Below are 21,219 nucleotides of genomic sequence, written 5' to 3' on the forward strand. Positions count from 1 at the left end.
ACATTTCCATGAAGCATTCCAAAAGTTTCTGAGTTCCCTGATGAAGATATAACTGATTGGCTAATAAGGCAAAGCCACGGTTCTTCAAGAATTTATCTTTCTGTTCCTTAGATGCTCTACTAAAATATGCAGCAAGAAGCTAAGCAAAAAAGGATTGACAACTTAGTTGATTATGCTTATATTAAAAATATATTTACAATTCATTCTGATTAACTTTACTAGAGAAGGAAATTAACTTAAATAAAGAGAAAGTATTATCATTCCAATAATAAAGACATTTACCATGCTTTTTAGAATTCAGAGTTAGTAACAAAGTATTCAAATAATATTGAATAGAGTCTATTCTTTATCTCAGAAGAAAATGATCAGATAATTGCTTTCAACTATTGATAAAATTCCTACTCTAAAGGCTGAGAAATGTAATAGTGTTTAAACACTGTGTTTCAAAGAATGGATGATGACTTGATAAACATTTTTATAGTGGGGATTCCTTTTGGACATTTGGTGGGAACGAGAAGGTTCCAGAGGTTCTTTCCAACTTTATAAAATTTGTGATTCTGTGAAAGGTAAATCTTTAACCTCATTTTGTTATGTATCTGAGAAACACTTAAACACTGCCATTAAACTAAGCTACCATTAATATTTACTGCTAATGATAGATTTACATAGGACTCAGAAAAATCAGCACTTTTTTCTATGCCTAGGGAAATAGCTTTTGGCCTCAGCATAATGTTAGGCAAAGCTATAAACAGAATATCCATTCTTTATCTCAGAAGAAAACAATCAGATAATTGCTTTAAACTACATAATAAATTTTTTGGAAGTGAGTCACCAAATCCTATTCCAAAAAACTGAGAAATACGAAAGTTCTGTTTGTATTTTGTTTTTAAACACTACATTTCAAAGAACAGATGATGACTCAACAGGTATTTTCATAGTGGGGATCCCTTTCGGATACGGAGAGGACGAGATGGTCCCTCAAGTTCTTTCTAACTCTACAAAATCTGATTCTGTGAAAGGCAAATGGATAAATTCATTTTGCTATGTATCTGAGAAACACTCATATGACAAAATTAATTTAGTATCCCATCTGCAAAACGCCTATTTTCCCCAAACCATTGCAAATGATTTGAAAGTAACCAGATGTGTAAATCTGTTGTCAAAATATTGTACTGACCTAGAATATTGAGAACTAAATGGAGCTTACAATTGAATGAAAATACAATAATAGAAGACTAAGATTTTTGGTTGGTTCATTATTACTATTGAGTTAAGCTTTAGTTATCTTATAATCCTATTTGAGATTCAATTTCATTTACATATATTTTCTAAATTAAAAGTCACATATAACATTTCTTCCTACTTTAATAACTCCTTGTTGTATAGGAGGTGATGGGTGGTTGAGAAGAACTATAAGTGTGTCTGCTTGAATAAGTTTGTCCATCACATGCTCAAGCATGATATCAGGCAGGATCAGAAGAACTCCACGTAAGAGGTCATATAACCCACAGCATATAAGGACCAGACAGTCTTCAGTTGAACTAAAAATTAGAAAGAGAAAGTATTACCTCCACAGTAAGAAAGACATTTACTACAGAATTCAGTAAGAGTAACAATGTATTCTTATAATACCAAATAGTCTCTAACATTTAACAAGTTTCCTGACTTAATACTTTTTTACAAGTTTACTCAACAGCATCCCTGATATTTAAGATGCATAACTATCTTGAAAAATTTTCTCTGATTAAAGAATTTTCTCTATATGGTTAAATAGAATTAAATACTACATATAATTAAAGAGAATCTTTTTTGTCACTAAAATGTATCCTAATTATAAGAAGTAATAGAATAAATAGACACATTTAATTTTAAGGAATGTTAATGTTCTCAAAGAAAAATTCAGTATTTGCATACCTATCAGTACTTATAATTTGCTTATAAGTTTGTTCATAACCTGGAGTAAAGGTAAAGTTTTCCCAATCTTCAGGAACAATGTTCTTGTCAGCAAGACTTGGCCATCGTGCAACAGCCGAGGATCCATTCTGAGAAGGAAAAGCTAGCCCTAAACTTGCAATAATACTATGGCTTCTTTGAAATGAAGAAAGCCCCTTTATGTTATCAGGGCGGCGTAAGGAGAACTCATCTCTAGGACTTTCACCATCAAATCTCAGATCTGCATTTGGATCTTTGCTATCCAACACAATTGATGGGTATTCTTCTGAATCTGGTTTTGGAACATCATTGACAAAAATTTGTGGGGAAGGTAATTCTTCTGATTCACACGTGGTTTTTGCTGATTCACAACTACTGATGAATATCCCTTCGTGGACTTTTTTCAAAATTTCCGCATTCTCCCCAGAATTAACCTTCTCTGGTTGAATAGAAGAAATGTCATCTGGAGCATTTTGTAAATTGTCAACACTCCAGCCCAAATCTCCTGACAGCTTACGTGGCTGCACCAGTGGAGAAGAAGCAGGTGATGTTGGTACACTTTTAGAGCGTAGTATTTGAATTATATTCTGCTGTGGAATAATGCTCGGAGTACTGCTTCCTGACAAAATCAGATAGGAAACAACATTTTAGATTACATCTAAAACACTTCTTTGGTCCAGCTGCCTTCACAGAATAAAATGATCTACCTAAGTATGAACTAAATAAAGGAATTTTCTGGATAACTGCTACTTACTTTCAAGCACCAAAACTTCTATAAACCAATTTGATGGAATTCTTTCTAAAATATATTATGTGTATGATTATGTTATTTATTATTATTAGCATTATTTTATTACCATAAGATCATAGTATTTAAGAACTGGTTAGAACCTTAGGGTACATGTAATCCAAGTTATAACTTTACAGATGAGGAAAATGAGGTCTGGTGGTTAGGTGACTTGTCATATGGGATATTCTAACTCAGGTCTTTTGACTCTAAGTCCTGTTCTTTTTCCATTTTTTAATGCTATCCTTCTCTGGTTTACCATGCACACAAGTTAACCTTTTCTGGATTACTCAGGGTTAATACTATTAAAGAAATTACTGCACTATAATCAAGTAATATTGTTGAGTTGAAGGATGCTCTTGAAGGCTCCTGAGGTGCTAGTAGGGATGCTAGCTTCTATGCTAAAGGGATCCAGAATTTACTTGACCTAACTGATGGAAAGAAAGGAGGGAAAGAATTGGATAATTAGATAAAAGGAAAAAAAGAAAAAAAGGAATTAATATATTTATCAAAGATCCAAAACTAGAAAAAAGGGGGGACAAATGGAAAGAGATTTGGGAGCAGGAAAGAAACTCTGTTGGAAGAGTTGTCTTAATTAAGCAAACAAAAAAAGAAACAAAGTATTTTCTTTGCAGAGGAAGAGGAATTTAAAAAATACTAATTCAAGGAGAAAAAGCAATATTGGAGACAAATGGAAGAAAATATAAACTTGACTATAATAACATGAAATGTGAATGAATTTTTTTAAATGAAAAAAGTGACAGTTTTGATAAAAATAACAAAACATTACAAAATGATGCTTGTAAGAAAAACACTAGATAACAGAGTTAGGATCCCAACACCTCTCAAAACATGGGGCTGAACCTACTAAGATGAAATTCAACAGGCATAAAATGTAAAATCTTACATTGGGTACAAAAAAAATTAACATCATAGGCACAAGATGATAAAGGTATAGTAATAGAGCAGATGTTCTGAAAAAGATAAAAGGAGTGTAATAGACTTCAAGTTTAATATGAGTCAGTATAATTATTAGTCATTAGTTAATAGCAGTCAATAAGTTTTCTCCCCACTCCAATCTATCCTCCACTCAGCCACCAAAGTGATTTTCCTAAAGCTTCGACCCGATCATGTCACCTCATTCTCTCTTAACCGCCCCCCCCATAAATTCTCGTGGTTCCTCATCACCTCCAGAATCAAATACAAAATACTGTTTTGACATTCACAAAGCCTTTTGTAACCTAGCTCCTCCCTACCTTTCCAGCCTTCCTATACCTTACTTCCCACCCTTCCATCCAGTCTTTTTGTTGTTCCACAAATAAGACACCCCACCTCTCAGCTCTGGGCATTTTATCTAGCTGTCTCCCATGTCTGGGATGCTTTTCCTCCTCATCTCCAATTATTGGCTTCTGCAACTTCCTTTGAGTCCCAACTAAAATCCCAACTCAAACTAGGGGGGGCAGAGCCAAGATGGCAGAGAGAAAGCAGTGACTGTCTTGAGCTCTCTCCCAAAGCCCTCCAAATACCTAAAAAAATGGCTCTAAACAAATTCTAAAGCAGCAGAACCCACAAAAAGACAGAGTGAAACAAATTTCCAGCCAAAGACAGCCTGGATGGTTGATCAGAAAGGTACATTGCACCGGGCTGGGAGAGGAGCATGGGGCAGTGTGGGTGCACAGGGCACACTGAACCTGGAGCAGGCCTCAGAGGTCTGAATCGCAGGCAGCTGTGGCGGTTTCCAGACTTCTCAACCCATGAACGCCAAAGACAACTTAGAAGGTCAGTGGGAAAAGTCTGTGACTGCAGTGAGAGAGGAGCTAGGTCTCAGCCACAAGTCTCGAGCGCGGCCTGGGGCCACAGCTTTTTCCTGAGCTTCTGGCCCACAGACTGAGGGGGAATCGAGTGGCTGATAAAAGCGGGATTGCAGGGATCTCTTTGCCAGTGCTGAGGCAGGAATCTCTTGCTCTACCAGTGCTTGGATCTGGGTCACAGTTGTGAGGGGCGGTTCTGGGTCAAGGAGGAATGCTGGTGTGGTGGAGCTAGTTGTGGTGGTGGAGAGAAAACACCTCACCCCTTATCATAACACCTTGGAAGAACTGAAAATTTACAGGTCCCTAGAAGTGCCTCTGAAAACAGCTGCACAAACCCCCGAAGCTTGGGACAGTACTCTCTTCACATTGGAAGCAGACTTTTACCTTAACAAAGAGTTAAAAACTCAAGTAATTGGTTGGGATCATGAGTAAGCAGTGCAAAAAGAGTCAGACTACATTATCTTACTTTGGTGACAAAGAAGATCAAAACATACAACCAGAAGAAGACAACAAAGCCAAAGCTCCTACATCCAAAGCCTCCAAGGAAAAGATGAATCAGTCCCAGGCCTTGGAAGAGCTCAAAAGGGATTTTGAGAAGCAAGTAAGAGAAGTAGAGGAAAAACTGAGAGTGATGCAAGAAAATCATGAAAAACAAGTCAACAGCTTGCTAAAGGAGACCCAAAAAAATACTGAAGAAAATAACACCTTAAAAAATAGCCTAACCCAAATGGCAAAAGAGGTCCAAAAAGCCAATGAGGAGAAGAAATGCCTTAAAAAGCAAAATTGGACAAATGGAAAAGGAAGTTCAAAAGAATACTGAAGAAAATACGTCTTTAAAAATTAGAATAGAGCAAATGGAAGCTAGTGACTTTATGAGAAATCAAGACACTGTAAAACAAATCCAAAAGAATGAAAAATTAGAAAACAATGTGAAATATCTCATTGGAAAAACAACTGACCTGGAAAATAGATCCAGGAGAGAGAACTTAAAAATTATTGGACTATCTGAAAGCCATGATCAAAAAAAGAGCCTAGACATCATCTTTCAAGAAATTATCAAGGAAAACTGCCCTGATATTTTAGAACCAGAGGGCAAAATAGAAATGGAAAGAATCCACCCATCTGCTCCTGAAAGAGATCCCCAAAGGAAAATTCCTAGGAATATTGTAGCCAAATTCCAGAGTTCCCAGGTCAAGGAGAAAATATTACAAGCAGCCAGAAAGAAACAATTCAAGTATTGTAGAAAGACAATCAGGATAACATAAGATTTAGCAGCTTCTACATTAAGGGACCGCAGGGCATGGAATATCATATTCCGGAGAGCAAAGGAGATAGGATTACAACCAGGAATCATCTACCCAGCAAAACTGAGTATAATCCTCTGGGGGAAAAAATGGTCATTCAGTGAAATAGAGGACTTTCAAGCATTCTTGATGAAAAGACCAGAGTTGAATAGAAAATTTGATTTTCAAATTCAAGACTCAAGTGGAACATGAAGAGGTAAACAGGAAAGAGAAAATCATAAGAGACTTATTATGGTTGAACTGTTTACATTCCTGCATGGAATATTATCTGTAATAATGAGACCTTTGTCAGTATTAGGGTAGTTGGAGGGGGAAAAAATTATATGTATGTATATATAGATATAGATAGATAGAGGGCACAGGGTGAGTTGAAAATGAAAGGGTCATATCTGGAGAATAAACTTAAGGGGTGAGAGAGGAATATACTAAGAGAAGGAGAAAGGGAGAGGTAGAATGGGGTAAATTATCTCACAAAAAAAAAAACTAACAGAAAAGAAAAGGCTCTTACAGTGGAGGGGAAATGGGGGAAGGTGAGAAGGAATGAGTGAATCTTATTCTCATAGGATTTGACTTAAGGAGGGAATAACATACACACTCAATTGGGTGTAGAAATCTGTCTTACCCTACAGGAAAATAGCGGGGAAAGGGGACAAGACAGTAGGGGAATGATAGAGAGGAGGACAGATTGGGAAAGGGGGTAATCAGAAGCAAATACTTCTGAGGAGGGACAGGGTCAAAAGAAAGAATAGAATAAATGGGTGGGTAGGATAGGATTAAGGGAAATAAGAGTTAGTTTTTCACAGCATGTCTGCTATGGAAGTGTTTTGCATAACTGCATATATATAACCTGTATCGAGTTGCTTGCCTTATCAAGGAGGGTGGGTGGGGAGGAAGGAAGGGAGAAAATTTGAAACCCAAAGTTTTAAAAACACATGTTTAAAAAAATGTTTTCACATGCAACTGGGAAATAAGAAATACAGGAAATGGGGTACAGAAATCCATCATGCCCTACAGGAAAATTGAAGGGGAAGGGGATGAGAGAAGGCAGAGAGAGATAGAAAGGAAGGCAGACTAGGGGAAGGGATATTTAGAATGCATGCCATCTTGGGGTGGGGGGAGGGGCGAGATGGGGTGAAAATTTGGAACTCAAAGTGGTGTGGAAGTAAATGTTGAAAACAAATAAATAATTAAAAATTTAAAAAAATAAGATAAAATAAAATCCCAACTTCTAAAGAAAGCCTTTCCAAACTCCTCTTAATTCTAGGGTTTTCCCTCTCTTAATTATTTCCTATTAAGGTAAAGACTATCTTTTGCCACTTTTTGTATCCAAAGAGCTTATCACAGTGTCTGGCACATAGCAGGTGCTTAATAAATGTTTATTGACTGACTCAGCAGTGAGATATGAAAGCCAAAAAAACTAATGGAATCTTAGACTACATTAATTGAGGCATAATTTCCAGTAATAAGGAAATGATAGTCCATTGTGTTCTACTCTTTTCATACTTCACCAGGAATGTTGTGTTTAGTTCATGGTGCCACAGTATAAAAAAAAAACATTGTTCAAGTTGAAGAGTGTCCAGATGAAGGTAACCACGATTGCAAAAGGCCTAGAATCCATGGCATATCAAGAACGGCTGTCATGTGGAAGAGGGATGAGACTTGTTGTGTTTAGCCCAAGCAGTGGAAGCTGCAAAGGGACAAATTTAGTCTTAATTAGAGAGATCTAAAAGTGGAATGGGCTGCCTCCAGAGGTGATGGGTTCTCCTTTGGAGATCTTTAAGCAGAGGTTAGAAGGACCACTTGTTGGCTATGTTCTAGCGGGGATTCTTTTGTGTTTAAGTTGGACACGATGAATACTGAGGTCCCTTCCAACTCTCACGTTTTACAATTTAAAAAAAAAACGCATACTCTTGAAAAATTACTAATAAAACTAATACCATGGTATTAGTTAAAGCTATATTTAACTTTAAAACTATTTTTTTACTATAAGTCACAGAAACTACTAGAAAACTGTTCAAGCATTCTGGTGGTAAAACAAAATAAAAGTGGAATCTTACATAAACTAAAGATCTGAGTAATGATGAGTGTATACCTACACTATTTTATGGTTTCGAGATAGAGACACGGCCAAGCTATATAGGAAATGAAAAAACTGGTATGGAATAGAACAGAGCCAGAGACAGGGAAGGCAGTGAATATAGGGCTAAGTCAAAGGTAGAAGAAGAAAGCTGGTAACTAATGGTGGCAGGAAAAGGAAGAGAAATGGACCCAGACATAATTAAGATGAATGAGCATGGTTGAGACTAGAATGAAGGCAAAAACTCCAGACTATTTGAATTTCCCTCTACTTGGAACATCTTGTTTCATCAGTTCTCCTGAGGATTCAGGTTGAACAGAAGTTTAGTAGGCTATTTTGAGTTACTTTTTCACACAGAATATGATAAAATTATATTTCCATAAAAATATTCTTAATTTTCCTCAGCTTAGTCTTCAATTAGTAGGAATTATTCAAATTATATTACTAAATTAAATATTTTTATACATCCTAAAGGCTAAAAATGAGGAGTTTTTTTGGGTGGGGAGGGGAGGGAAAGCAATGTTGTAGCCAATGGTACCTTCAGACAGTGAAGCAGTAAAACCAGATGGACTTATAACTGTAAATCCAGGACTAGCAATATTCTTTCCTCCACTGCTGGAATGTCTCAGGTACATGATTGATTGTACTTTTTCCTGAAATATCTTGCCATCTAGAATAAAACAAGAGGAACAATTTAACATTTAAGAAATTTTTTCCTTAAAAAAAGAATCATACAAAAATGGAAATTCATTAAACCAAATCTTTTAACTCAGTGCCTTAAATTCAATGTTAATAAAGAACCAAAAATTTACAACTAATTCTAGAAATATCAACATAATTTTGGGGGGAACATGTAAGCAGATTATTCTTGCTTACACAAAATTTTTCTATTGCATTCATAGTTACAAACAAAAATTAGCACTTCTTTTCAGGATAAAGCCCTTGTTTATTCATCTTATATCCTTAATTTGTGGGAGGATAAAGACACATATTGCATAGGACGGGCACACATGGATAGGTTGTGATCTACATTGATGGATGGAACATCCAAAATGATATTTACAGACCCATTTCATTATGTACATAACCATATGGTCTTTGTTCTTTAGAAGATTATTAAATTTTCTATTTCTCTCATATTCTTCACAAAGACCTATCACAGTGGTGGGTACGTGGCAAGGTCTCAATAAATTCCTATTTATAGATTACAGAGAAGTAATTAATAGGAAAGCAGGCAAAGATAGCCTTCCTTGCTCCCTAATGTCATTGAGACCACTGTTTTAGTATCATATTTTAACATCTCTTTGGGAACTTTCAACTTATGCAATCCTTTCCATATCCTCAATAGGATCATCTGCCAACCTCCAAAATAAATTATCCTTCGTGCAATAGAGACCACTGAATGCTCTCGACTAGAGGAGTGATACAGTCATAGTAGTACTTTAGGAAGATTATTTTGAGCAGTGTCAAGGACAAATTGGAGAAAGAGAATAAAATGGAAGTAGGGAGACTAACTAGGGAGCAGCTAAGAGATGACGAACTAGAGTGGTGGTTTTATGAGTGGATAGACTCAAGAAATGTGGAAAAAGAATCAACAATGCTTGGCAACTGATGCTTTCACAAGCATTCTACGCTTTCCACAATACCCACCACATCAATACCAACTCTGGGTCACCTTCTCTACTTCACTTCCCAGGGTGGAGGAAACCCTGATGACTGCAACCACTATGCAAACTTATCTTGACTTTCAAGGTTACTTATCAAACATCTGTTACATATTCTTCTCTCTACCTCAAAATGTGTTGTATGTTCTCCTTCTCTTCCTAAGAGGAAGAGATTTCCCCTTCTCCTTACCAAAGCTGACCACACTAACTACTTGATGTCCTGTTTCCTGCAGACATTGAACCATTAATCATTTCCTATTAAATCTTCAGTTCTCTCTACTGGGATCTTTTTCCTCTAAGAACCTGAGTAGTTCTTCAATATCCTACAAACCAATCCCAAAAAACCTTCTCTCAACCCTGCTACCTTCTCAAACCCATACTCTCCTTCCTTCACCACTAAACTCTTTGAAAAAGGAGTCAATCTTCACTGGCATTATTTCCTCACTATTCATTCACTGTTTAATCATTACACTCCACCCCTCCCATCACTACTACCATTAAAACAATAACTTCATCAAACATTGCTTAAGCACCTTCTATGTCTCATTCACTTCCACAACTTCAATTACCAATTCCATGCAGATGACTCCTAAATGACTATCTGTAGTCCTGACCTTTCTTTAGAGAGTTCCAGACCTCCTTTTCTGTCCACAGGTGATCTTCACCAGAATGTCTCATTAATACTTCAAATTTAAGAGGGTTAAACTAAGCTCATTATCTTTCTTGCTAAACATACTTCTCTTTTTTTAATGTTACTCTGAGTGGAATAATCATTTGTTAAGTCTCTCATGTTTGCAATACTAGGGGTAACTTTGACTGTTTCTACTTCTTTATCCTTCATATCCAAGCAGTTACCAAGTGCTATAAAATTCTGCCTTCTCAGAATTTCTAACATCAATTCCTACTGCCACCATTCTAGTATAGGTTCTCATTTCTACCTGTCTGTAGTCTTGAAATTGCCTTCTTAGAGAGTTTCACATATTCATTCTCTTCTGCTTTCAACCCATCCTTCATACTGCTACCAAAAACACCTTTTTTTAATTTAAATATAAATTTGTCACTCTTCTGCTCCCCCCCACCAAAAAAAAGTATTCGATGAATAACTCTGTTCTCTCTAAGTGAAGTTTACACTCTTTGGTTTGGCATTCAAGGGCCTCAACAATTTGGCACCTAGCTTTTTCTCGTATTAATCCCTTTCAAACATTCCATGCTCCAAGCTAAAATATTCTAGGATCTGACTCTGAATAGGCACTGGACTCTTGCAAATCTAGGCCCAATGGAATGTCCCTTTGGAATGTCCTCTCTTCTTTTCTGAAATGAATTTAAGACATTCCTTAAAAGCTCAACTTAAATGCCATTTTCTATAGGAGATCTTCCATGATCCCCATGCTCACCAACAACTTTTCCCATCAGACTTCACACAGTACTTCGTTTTTTATTTCTTCAATGCATTTACTGTACATTATTGTATATTATGCCTATTTCTGTGGATGTAATTATTTCCTTCACTAGAATGAGCCCCAGAGAAGGAATCATGTGTTATTTAGCTTTTCTATCTTCCCTATAGTCTGACACAGTACTTTGCATGCAATGGGAGCTTAATATTCTTATTCTTTTGTATTGTATGGGTAAAGTCTTTAAAATCTGACTTCCATGTCCCATTATAATACACAGGTTAAATCAGATTTGTCCTGTCAAATCTAACCAACCTCAAAAGATGCTGTATATAGGCAAGGGGATAATAATAGGCAATGAAATAACACTGGAAAGAATGTTGCAAATTGTGGAAGATCCTTAATACTAGGCTAAGGAGTATATATTTCATTCAAAAAGCTGTGAGGTATCACTGACAATTTTTGAGCTGGAGCAAGTCTTGCTCAGATGTTGCCTTTCACAAAACTTCTTAATGAACACCTAATGTTACTTTAAAAAATTTTTTTAAATTTATTTTATTTTTAATTTATGGGACAAAACAAGCATTTCCATAACATAGCATAGTTAAAAAAAAAAAGATTACCCATGAAACTGCAAATCTACTATATACAACTTGCCATTCCTTTTAATATATAATAAAGTTATCATGTAAATTTCTTCTTCTCCTCTTCCCCTCCTTTTTTAACTTTGAATGAAGTGGAAAGAAAAAAATAAGATAATTAAATATAACATAATACATGAACATACCTACCTATATGCAAAGAAAAGTAGAAGTTGATGGGATTATGACAAACATAAATATTAGTAGGAGGGTGAACTGCTAAAAGGAAGTTGAAAATAAGTGTCAATAATTCCAGATCTGGGGGTGAACCAAGAACTTCTTCAATTATTTTCACAAAGGAGCTACAGACCTCCCGAGGCATGGATGTCAAGTGCCCCTCTTTGTGTACCTGAAAACAATAACATTATTTTAAAGAGAATCATCAAATAACAACATTCTGTACTTCACACTACATTTCTTTAAAAGGAGAATGACATAGGAGATAGATGCTTGTAGGCAGGAAGAACTGGGCTCAAAGCCTGTCCTGACACTTCCAGGCTAGGGGAGCTCCAGGAACAGAATTCCTACATGGAAAGAGGTCTTCAAACTGACAAAAATCAAGGAACTTTTGCAAACAGGACTTAACTGGCTATAATAAAGTGCACATATGAACTGAATTATATTCAATAATTAGTATTAATAAAGACTATTATTACTGAATGTTATTAAATACTTGTCTATCTCACTGCATGAAATTGAGAATTCACTAAAGAGTAATGACAATGCAGGGATGGCATAATGGAAGGAGCAACAGATTGGTAGTAAGGATACCTGGGTTCTATCCCATTAACTAGTTGTGTAACCTCAGGTAAATCAATTAACCTTGTTGGTGTCAGTTTTCACATCTGCAAAATGAGCCAGCTGGACTACATGATTTCTAAGGTCTTTTCCAACTTTAACATTCTATGATGTAAGCCTGAAACAGAGGCATAATATAATTATATAGAGATCTGCTAAAGCTCTCTCTACCAAAATCAAAGCAGTTAATACTTTCTTGGCTTGTTTTAAGGTTAATTTCATCCTTGAAATAGAAGAGGAAGCAAAATGACGGGACCTGATCGTCATCATTCATGCTCAGCAATCTGGGGGGAATACTGGGAGAAAAGAGATAAAGGTTAACCAGGAAGGAGGATTGACAAGGCAGAAATAAGCAAAGATCAAGGGGGAAGGGCAGAGAGAGGGTGGTGAGAAATTCGAGGGTACTGGAAAGTAATTACTAAAATAACTGACTATAAGGAAATGATGGTATAACTAGATTGCATGAATTTCTGTAGAGAAAAGACCATTTAGAGACTTTAGCAGAAGAAGGATCCAGAAGTAGAAGAGAAGAGAGCAACAAGTATCCTAACCCTTCCTCTCAGCTCAGTGATAACGCAATCACCTCCCTTGAAGATTTGGAGGGATGTGGTATTCTTCTAGTTTCTAAAAATACAAGAGGATGGAAGGAATAGCAACTGATATTTAAGTAACAGGATCAAATGAGGTAACATATATAAAGCAGTTTGTGAATCTTAAAGCAATATGCAAATGTTAACTATTATCTATAACTGGATATGGAACCAACTACAGTCTGAGGCAATTCATTCTCCTTTTGTTGTTGATCCACTGCGTCAGTCAAGTCAGACTCTTTGTGACCCCATTTGGCGTTTTCTTGGCACAGATACTGGAGTGGTTTGCCATTTCCTTCTCGAGCTCATTTTACAGAGGAGGAAACTGAGGCAGACATGGCTAAATGACTTGCCCGGGGTCACACAGCTAGTAAGTGTCTGAGGCCAGATCTGAACTCAGGAAAACGAGTCTTCCTGCCACTAGGCCCGGCACTCTATCCAGTGTGCCACTCTGATGCCCCCATTCTCCTTTTAGATTGTTTAATTCTCAGGAAGTTTGTCCTTACCCTGAGCCTAAATCTGCCTTTATATACTTCCCACATCAATCTTCTAGTTCTACCTTTAAGAGACAAGCAGAACAAATTTAATCTCTCTACAAAAATTTATAATCCTAAGCACTAAAGAGGCAAATAAAAAAAATATTTTTAAAGGAGCATAACAATTCAAATTTGGTAAAAGTACCTGTAAAACCTGACAAGTTAGTAGAAAGTGATGAACCACTCGAGCTTTCAACAACTGCTTGATATTAAACATCTGTAGGTGGTGATTAGCTCTAATAAGGACTTCAAGCGCTGCCAAGAGAGCTTCCCAAACACCTTGCTGGAAAAATAAGCAACATCAATTAGCCAACCAGCAAGCTAGAACATGGTAAGTGGCTTTCTAAAAATACATTCTACATACCACCTTAACTATAATCTTAACGACAAGATCAAATTTATCTGGAAGTAAAGGTAAATACTAACTCCTCTAACTCTGATCGTCAGTGTCAGCAGCTTCCCACACCAAATTACCTTGTGTTTACTTTGTATTTCTCTGTGTACTTGTCCCCCCAGCGAGGGCACAAATTCCGTGAGTGCAAGAACAGTTTTATTTGAATTGGTGTATCCTAAGCACCTTATATCTAGTCAGCACTTAATAAATGCTTAATGAAGTGAACTCAAAGTACTCTTATACTTAGTCAGCACTTAAGGAATTGTTAACGAATGGAACTGAAAGCATCCACAAGATATGTAGTATTTAGATTTTTTTTTCTTAAAATAATAATTTTCTATGCAGAGCTGGAAGAGCCTTTAAGGATTGATCGTCTAATCCAACCCCTTCATTTTACAGTTGAGGAAACCGAAGCCTGAAAATGTTAAGTAACTTGCCCAAGGTCCCACAGGCAGTAAGAAGGGGCACCAAGATCAAGTCTCAAGTCGTCTGACTCCAAAAGCATTCTTTCCACTATGTTTGTATTTGAAGCTTCAATAAATGATCACATTTTGGCAGTAAATGGGATACAAGTATCCTAAGAAGACTATTTCACCTTAAAAAGTGAATATCTGCTCAATGTACAAAGACACCATTATTATTTTGCTTGGTGAATTTAAGTTAAAACAGCACTGAAATGGTAAACACACAAGTAAATCCAATGTTTCCTACACTTGCTTAAAAGGCAGCACTTATTCAAATAATGCTATCAATGGAGGTTGTTACAAATTATTAGTCGTGACACTGAAACAAAATAACTGATAAAGTTTAAAACTACATAGTTTATCTTTTGCAATAATTAAAATAATAAAACTCCAAATAACAAACTAACTTGCAGATTACTATGCCATTCTCAGCAAAAAATTTCATGGGCTCATAGACTCACGTGTTTAAAGCTGGAAGGGACCTCAGAAGCCATCTAGCTTCCTACTCCACCCCTCATTCTGCAGATCAGGGTGACGAGAAATACTACATTTGAAAATGCAGACTCAGAAGATTTTTTTTTTTGCTTGAATCTATTCTTTCATTGGCACAGGGAACTCTCGGGGAGAAAATGATCTGTACAGAACAACCGCTTTGTAACTTAAGAGTCTTAGAGACTTGTTTAGGCTATTAAAAGGTAAAATGACTTCCTCAGGATCACACAGTCAGGATGTGTTAGAAGTGGGACTTAAACCGATGTCCTCTCAAATCCAATGCTGGCTCCCTATCCAGTAGGCCCGTGCTGCTTTTTTTTTTTTGGAAATATATTTTATTTGTTTTTTGTTTTCAACATTTACTTCCACAAGATTTTGATTTCCAAATTTTCACCCCATCTCACCCCTTCCCCCACCCCAAGATGGCATGCATTCCAAATACCCCTTGCCCTAGTCTGCCTTCCCTTCTATCTCTCCCCCCCCTTCTCTTATACCCTTCCCCTTCAATTTTCCTGTAGGGCACAATGGATTTCTGTACTCCATTTCCTGTATTTCTTATTTCCCAGTTGCATGTGGCCATGCTGCTTCTTATCTTCTCCCTTCTCTTCCTCCCTGAAAAAAAAATCCTTCTCAAATATTTATTGAACTCTTGATTGTTTATAAGAGAATATGGACATCCCAAAATACAAAGTCCAAAGTTAATCTTCAACTCTACTAGCTATGAATAACTGCCACTCCCACCACCTACTTTTCCTAACAAAAGGCATAATTAAGTTGCTCCAGTTTCATATCTTAAAATTTTTTTTTCCTGTCATTGCCTAGTTAATAAACCCTAAAAAAGAAAGAAAAAACCCTACCCTTATGTACACTAAAAAAGTCCTTCACTTAATGTGTATGTTAGGGCAAATACTCTACTTGCCATTCCAGTCTCCACTGGTTCTTACTTTTTTCCTCTTACCCTTATATATAGATGCTCCTTAAGACTCTGTCACTATATCTCTTCTTTCTATATACTCTTCCCTTTGGCAAAACTTATCCACTACATTTTTATGAGGGATAGCTCCCATATCTTTATTTCTATTCCTGACCTCTCTCATGAACTAATCTCATATTTACAGTTGCCTACTGAACACTTCTACTTGGATTTTTCACCACCAACCCAAATTCAAGTTTCTCTAGTCAGTCAACAACAAGCACTTCTTAAATGGTTGCTATGTGCCAGGCACCTAGGTGGCATAATGGATTTAGCATGGAGCCTGGAGTCAGGAAAACCTGAGTTCAAAATAAGTCTCAGATATTTACTACCTGTGTGGCCTGGGCAACTCACCTAATCTATTTGCCTTAATTTTCTCAATTATAAAATGGGGATAATAATAGCACCTCCTTCCCAGAGTTGGAATGAGGATCAAATGAGATATCTACAAAGCACTCAGGAGTGCCTGGCACATAGCAGGCACTTCATAAACATTCCTCCCCTCCCCTCCCCTCTCCTTCCCTTTCCTAAGTCCTCTGCTAAACTCCCCTAAACATTCTTCTTGCTTCCCCATTTCTGTTAATGCCTTTACTTTTCTCCTAATCAACCACATTCTAAACCTTGAACTCAGCTTTTACTCCTCATTCACCCCCCCCACATTCAATTAATTGCTAAATACTATTAATTCCATCACACTGCCATGTCTTGAATCCATTACCTTTTCCATTCTTCTTGCCACTAAACTTCATTGCTTCTAGCATGTACTGATGCAAGAGTCACCTAACACCTCCCTCTTTCCATACTCTAAACCAGGGATGGGGAACCTTTGGCCTTGAGTAACCAGAAAAAACATTAAATTTTTTCATCTTAAAATTACCATTTAAGTTCTATTTGTTAAAATGAAGTTACCAAACCATGGGCAGATTAACAGATGGTGTTTGCCTAAGGACAGAAGAAGTCTTGACTTAAAGATTTTAAGAACAATAAAAGAATTTTTCAAAAAACACTGAGAGGGTGAGAAAATATTACTGCAACTGACTAACTAGTTTTAATTAACTGCTGTTGAATTTAACAAATGTGCCATATGTAGTGGTGAATTCCTGTAATTCCTGCAACTGGAGAGGCCAAAGCTGATGGACTGATTGAGCTCATAAGTTCTGAGATACAGTGTACTAAACCAATCAGGTGGCTTCACTCAGTCCAACACCAATATGAGCAGGAGGAAAAGGTAGGGAGAGGAACATTCTGCTTAAGGAGGGTAAACTAGCACAGGTGAGAAACAGCACAGGCTCCTTTGCCAATCAGTGATAGGATCTCTTCTACAAGCATCCACTATACTTCAAGTACAGGTGAGATAGGAAGAACCAGTCTCAAATGAAATGAAACAAAAAAACATGAAAATGAAGCAGAGTGTGACTTCAGACCTTCCATCTCCTACTGCACCCACCCTCTGAGGGAAGTGGAAGAGAGAAGCTCTTGGGGAATGGGCTTTCTTTCTCCTGTTGTACAGGTTCACATTCCATCTCCAGCCTGATCTCCAGCCTTTGGAGGGAAGGGAACTTGTGAAGCAGGGCCTCCCATCTGACCATGTGCTTCCCATTTCACACTGTACTCATCTCCAGCCCAATCTCCAATGTCCATTGGGAGGAGGAGCGGCTCCCTCTTCAACATCACCACGCTTGTGTATTCATACCCTTCACATTTCAGTGACTCTGAACTTCTGCATATCATCATCCAAACCCCATTCCACAACCCCCAGCCACCGATTTTTCATTCCCATCTCCCTCATCCCTCCCTGCCTAAAGTTTCATCATAATTCCATCTATCCCTTCCACTGTGTCCCATAGATAAAAACAAAAACAAACAAACAAAAAAAACCACTTCCCTTCGTCCTAAATCTTTTCTATACTTTCCATTTACTAGCTATTACTGAAACCTGGCTTCCCACAATGACACAGCCTTCAAAGTGTCACCCTTTCAAGTACTGGCTGCACCTTCATACATTCTACTCAGCTCACTGGTCAAGGCACAAGAGTTGGAATATCCATTATTCCTCATTGCCACTTCCAGGTTCTCTCCCTGCCTCCATCCCTCAGTAACTTCTCTTCTTTGAGACCCATGTTATTCGTATCTACTACTCAAACAAAATCCTGGTAAGATGTTGCCTACAAACTTCCAGGTCACTCTCATTCTTTCCTCTATGGGTTCAGTACCTGGCTCACAATTTTTCTCTCCTCCCCATCTCCTGCCCTTATACTTATTATTCAGTTATATCCAACTCCTGGTGATTCCATGGACCACAGGATGCCAATATTGTCCATGGGGTTTTCTTAGCAAAGATACTGGAGTGGTTTGCCATTTCCTTCTCCAGTGGATTAAAGAAAACAGAGTTTAAGTGACTTGCTAGTAAGTGTCTGAAGCCACACTGGAACTCAGGTCTCCCTGACTCCAGGTCCAGCACTCTCTCCACTGAGCCACCTGACTGCCCAGCTCTTATATGAGGGGACTTCAAAATACATTTTGACCCTTCCTCAAAGACCCTAACCCTCAAGTTTCTCAACCTACTCACATTCCATGAGCTACTCTTCCACCCCACCTCAGCCACATACAAAGATGATCATACCTTTGACCTATCATCCACAAAAATATCACCTCTGTGTTCAAGAACTCAAAAATCCCCCTATCCTACCATAATCTATTGGGAAGTTTCACCTCTCCCTCTGCCTTCCCTTACAAAACCCTATTCTCAGTGTACGCTATGACCTCCAATACCATGACCCCTTAATTCTCTCCCAGGTCACCTTTCCTGCACTAACCATTCTCTTTTCTTTCCCCCTATCTTGAACCCTTGGTGAACCAACTCAATTCTTCACTATCGTCCTCTCTTGAATTCCAAACCCTCTTATCCTATCAGCAATTATACCTAGACAAGCCTCAGCCTTGTGTTGCTCCCAACATCAGCTGCCTTTCTCTTTCATCCATATTGCTGAAGGAATATGGAGAAAATCACATCACTGTTCTGACTGTACCTACTACAAATTTATGTTAACACAACCTCAACTGGGCCCTCACTACCATTAAGTAATCCTATTATACCTCCCTTATCAACTCACTATCCTACTCTCCACAGTGGCTCTTCCAAACCTTTTCACCCCTCCTCAAATATCCCATGGTTTTCCCTTTCCCCTCTTCTCTCAGCTGAGAACCTGGTCTCATATTTTACAGAAAAAAAAGTTGAGGTAATCTGCCATGAACTCTCTCTTCTCCCCTCTTTCTCATCTCCTATCACTCAGGTACCTTCTGCCACTCTCTCCTCCTTCACCCATCTCATATGATGAAGTGGCATTACTCCTTATTAAGGCTAACACCTCTACCTGTTGAAGAAATCCCATTCCATCTTATCTCCTCCAACATATTGCCCCCTCTGTCATTCCCACTCTTTCACTTATTTTCAATCTCTCCTTGTCTATTAGAGCATTTCCTACTGCCGTCAAATATCCCATATCTCTCCCATCCTGAAAAAAATCCTCACTTGATCTTTCTATCCCAATTGCCATCCTATATCACAACTGCTCCTTGAAGTTAAACTCCTTGAAAAGGATCCACAATAGGTGCCTCTACTTTCTCTCCTTTCATTCTTTTTGTTTTGTTTTGTTTTGTTTTGCTTTTGGTGAGGTCATCGGGGTTAAGTGAGTTGCCCAAGATCACACAGCTAGTAAATGTTAAGTGTCTGAAGCTGGATTTGAACTCAGGTCCTCCTGACTTCAGAGCTCTATTCACGGTGCCACCTAGCTGTCCCCTTTCTCTCTCTTACAATCCAGCTTCTAATGTTACCATTCAACCAAAATTTCTGTCTTCAAAGCTACTAATAACTTTAGTTGCCAAATTCAATGACCTTTTCTTTGCCTTCATTCTCCTTGACCACTCTTCAGCCTCTAACACTGCTGATCACTTTCTCCTCCTTGATACTCTCTTCTCCCCAGGTTTTCAGGACACCACTCTCTCCCAGTTCTCCTTCTCCCTATCTGACAACCCCTTCTCTGTCTCCTTTGCAGGATCCTCTTCTAGATCAGACATTGTAACCATAGGTGTTCTGGGTTCTCTTCTCTTCTCCCTCTATACTATTTCATTTGGTGATCTCATCAGCTCCCATGGATTTAATGACCATCTCTATGATGATGATTCAGAGATCTATTTTCCTGCTTTAACCTCTCAACTGATCTCCACGCTTGCACTTCCAACTGCCTTTCAGACATCTCAAACTGGATGTCCAGTAAAGATCATAAATTCAACATGTCCAAAACTGAGTTCATTCTCTTTCTCCTGGACCTTCCCTACCTCCTACCTTCCCTATTACTGCAGAGGGCAATACCATCTTCTTAGTTCCTCAGGCTCACAACCTATGAGACACCTTGGACTTCTCACTATCTTTCCTTCTCCCATATCCAAGCTGCTGCCAAGGCCTGCTGTGCAATGTCTTCAGAATACGTCCCCTTCTCTCCTCTGACAGTGCCACCACTTTAGTGCAGGCATGCATCACCTCACCTTGATTACTGCAATAGCCTGCTAGTGGGTCTGCTGCCCCACTCCAATTCACCCTCCATTCAGCCACCAAAGTGGTTTTCCTAAAATGAAGTTCTGATCATATCAGCTTCCTCCTTCGAGCATCCTCCAATCAACAGAGTCCAATGGTTCCCTATTGCCCCAGGATCAAATACAAAATACTCTGTTTGGCATTCAAAGCCCTTCATAATGGCATTTTCTCTATGCTTTATCCTCTGCTACAACGACTGACTTCTCTGGCTTCCTTTTAAATCCCAGGTAAAATCCCTTCTTTCCCCAACCCCTCTTAATTCTATAGCTTTTCTTATGTTAATTAATTCCTATTTACCTTGTCCATAACTTGTTTTGTATATATTGTTTACATATTGTCTCTTCCATTATATTATAAGATCCTTGAGGGGCAGCGAACGTCTTTTGCCTCTTTTTGTAACTCCAGTGCATAGCACAGTGCCTGGCACACAGTAGTAGTTATTATTGTTCAGTCATTTTTAGTCATGTCTGGCTCTTCATGACCCCATTTGGGGCTTTCTTGGCAGAGATACTGGAGTGATTTGCCATTTCCTTCTCCAGCTCATTTTACAGATGAGGGAATTGAGGCAAACAGGGTGATGTGAGTTGCCCCAGGTCACACACCTACTCAAATCTGTCTGAAGACAGATTTGAAGTCAGGAAGATGAGTCTTTCTGCCTCCAGGCACAGCACTCTATCCATTTCACCACCTAGCTGGCTTATAGTAGGTACCTAATAAATGTTTACTGATTGATTGATCAAGCCTTGAATTAAGCTACTAAATATATTC

At 38.0% G+C, this 21,219-nt stretch overlaps 1 protein-coding gene across 1 annotated transcript in view; it reads right to left on the reverse strand.

The window, feature by feature from the left end:
• LOC114049582 (lysosomal-trafficking regulator-like) overlaps positions 1–21,219 on the reverse strand; it is a 247,671-nt gene that overhangs the window by 86,211 nt on the left and 140,241 nt on the right. Inside the window, 6 exon segments of the mRNA XM_027870836.1 lie at positions 1–139; positions 1,364–1,541; positions 1,915–2,551; positions 8,450–8,581; positions 11,761–11,959; positions 13,680–13,817. The exon segment at positions 1–139 is cut by the window's left edge and continues 37 nt beyond it. Of these exon segments, the coding sequence (XP_027726637.1) occupies positions 1–139; positions 1,364–1,541; positions 1,915–2,551; positions 8,450–8,581; positions 11,761–11,959; positions 13,680–13,817 (1,423 nt within the window).

The sequence above is a fragment of the Vombatus ursinus genome, unplaced genomic scaffold (genome assembly GCF_900497805.2).
Source record: "Vombatus ursinus unplaced genomic scaffold, bare-nosed wombat genome assembly UNPS02014798.1, whole genome shotgun sequence".
In the NCBI taxonomy this organism is placed as follows: Eukaryota; Metazoa; Chordata; class Mammalia; order Diprotodontia; family Vombatidae; genus Vombatus; species Vombatus ursinus.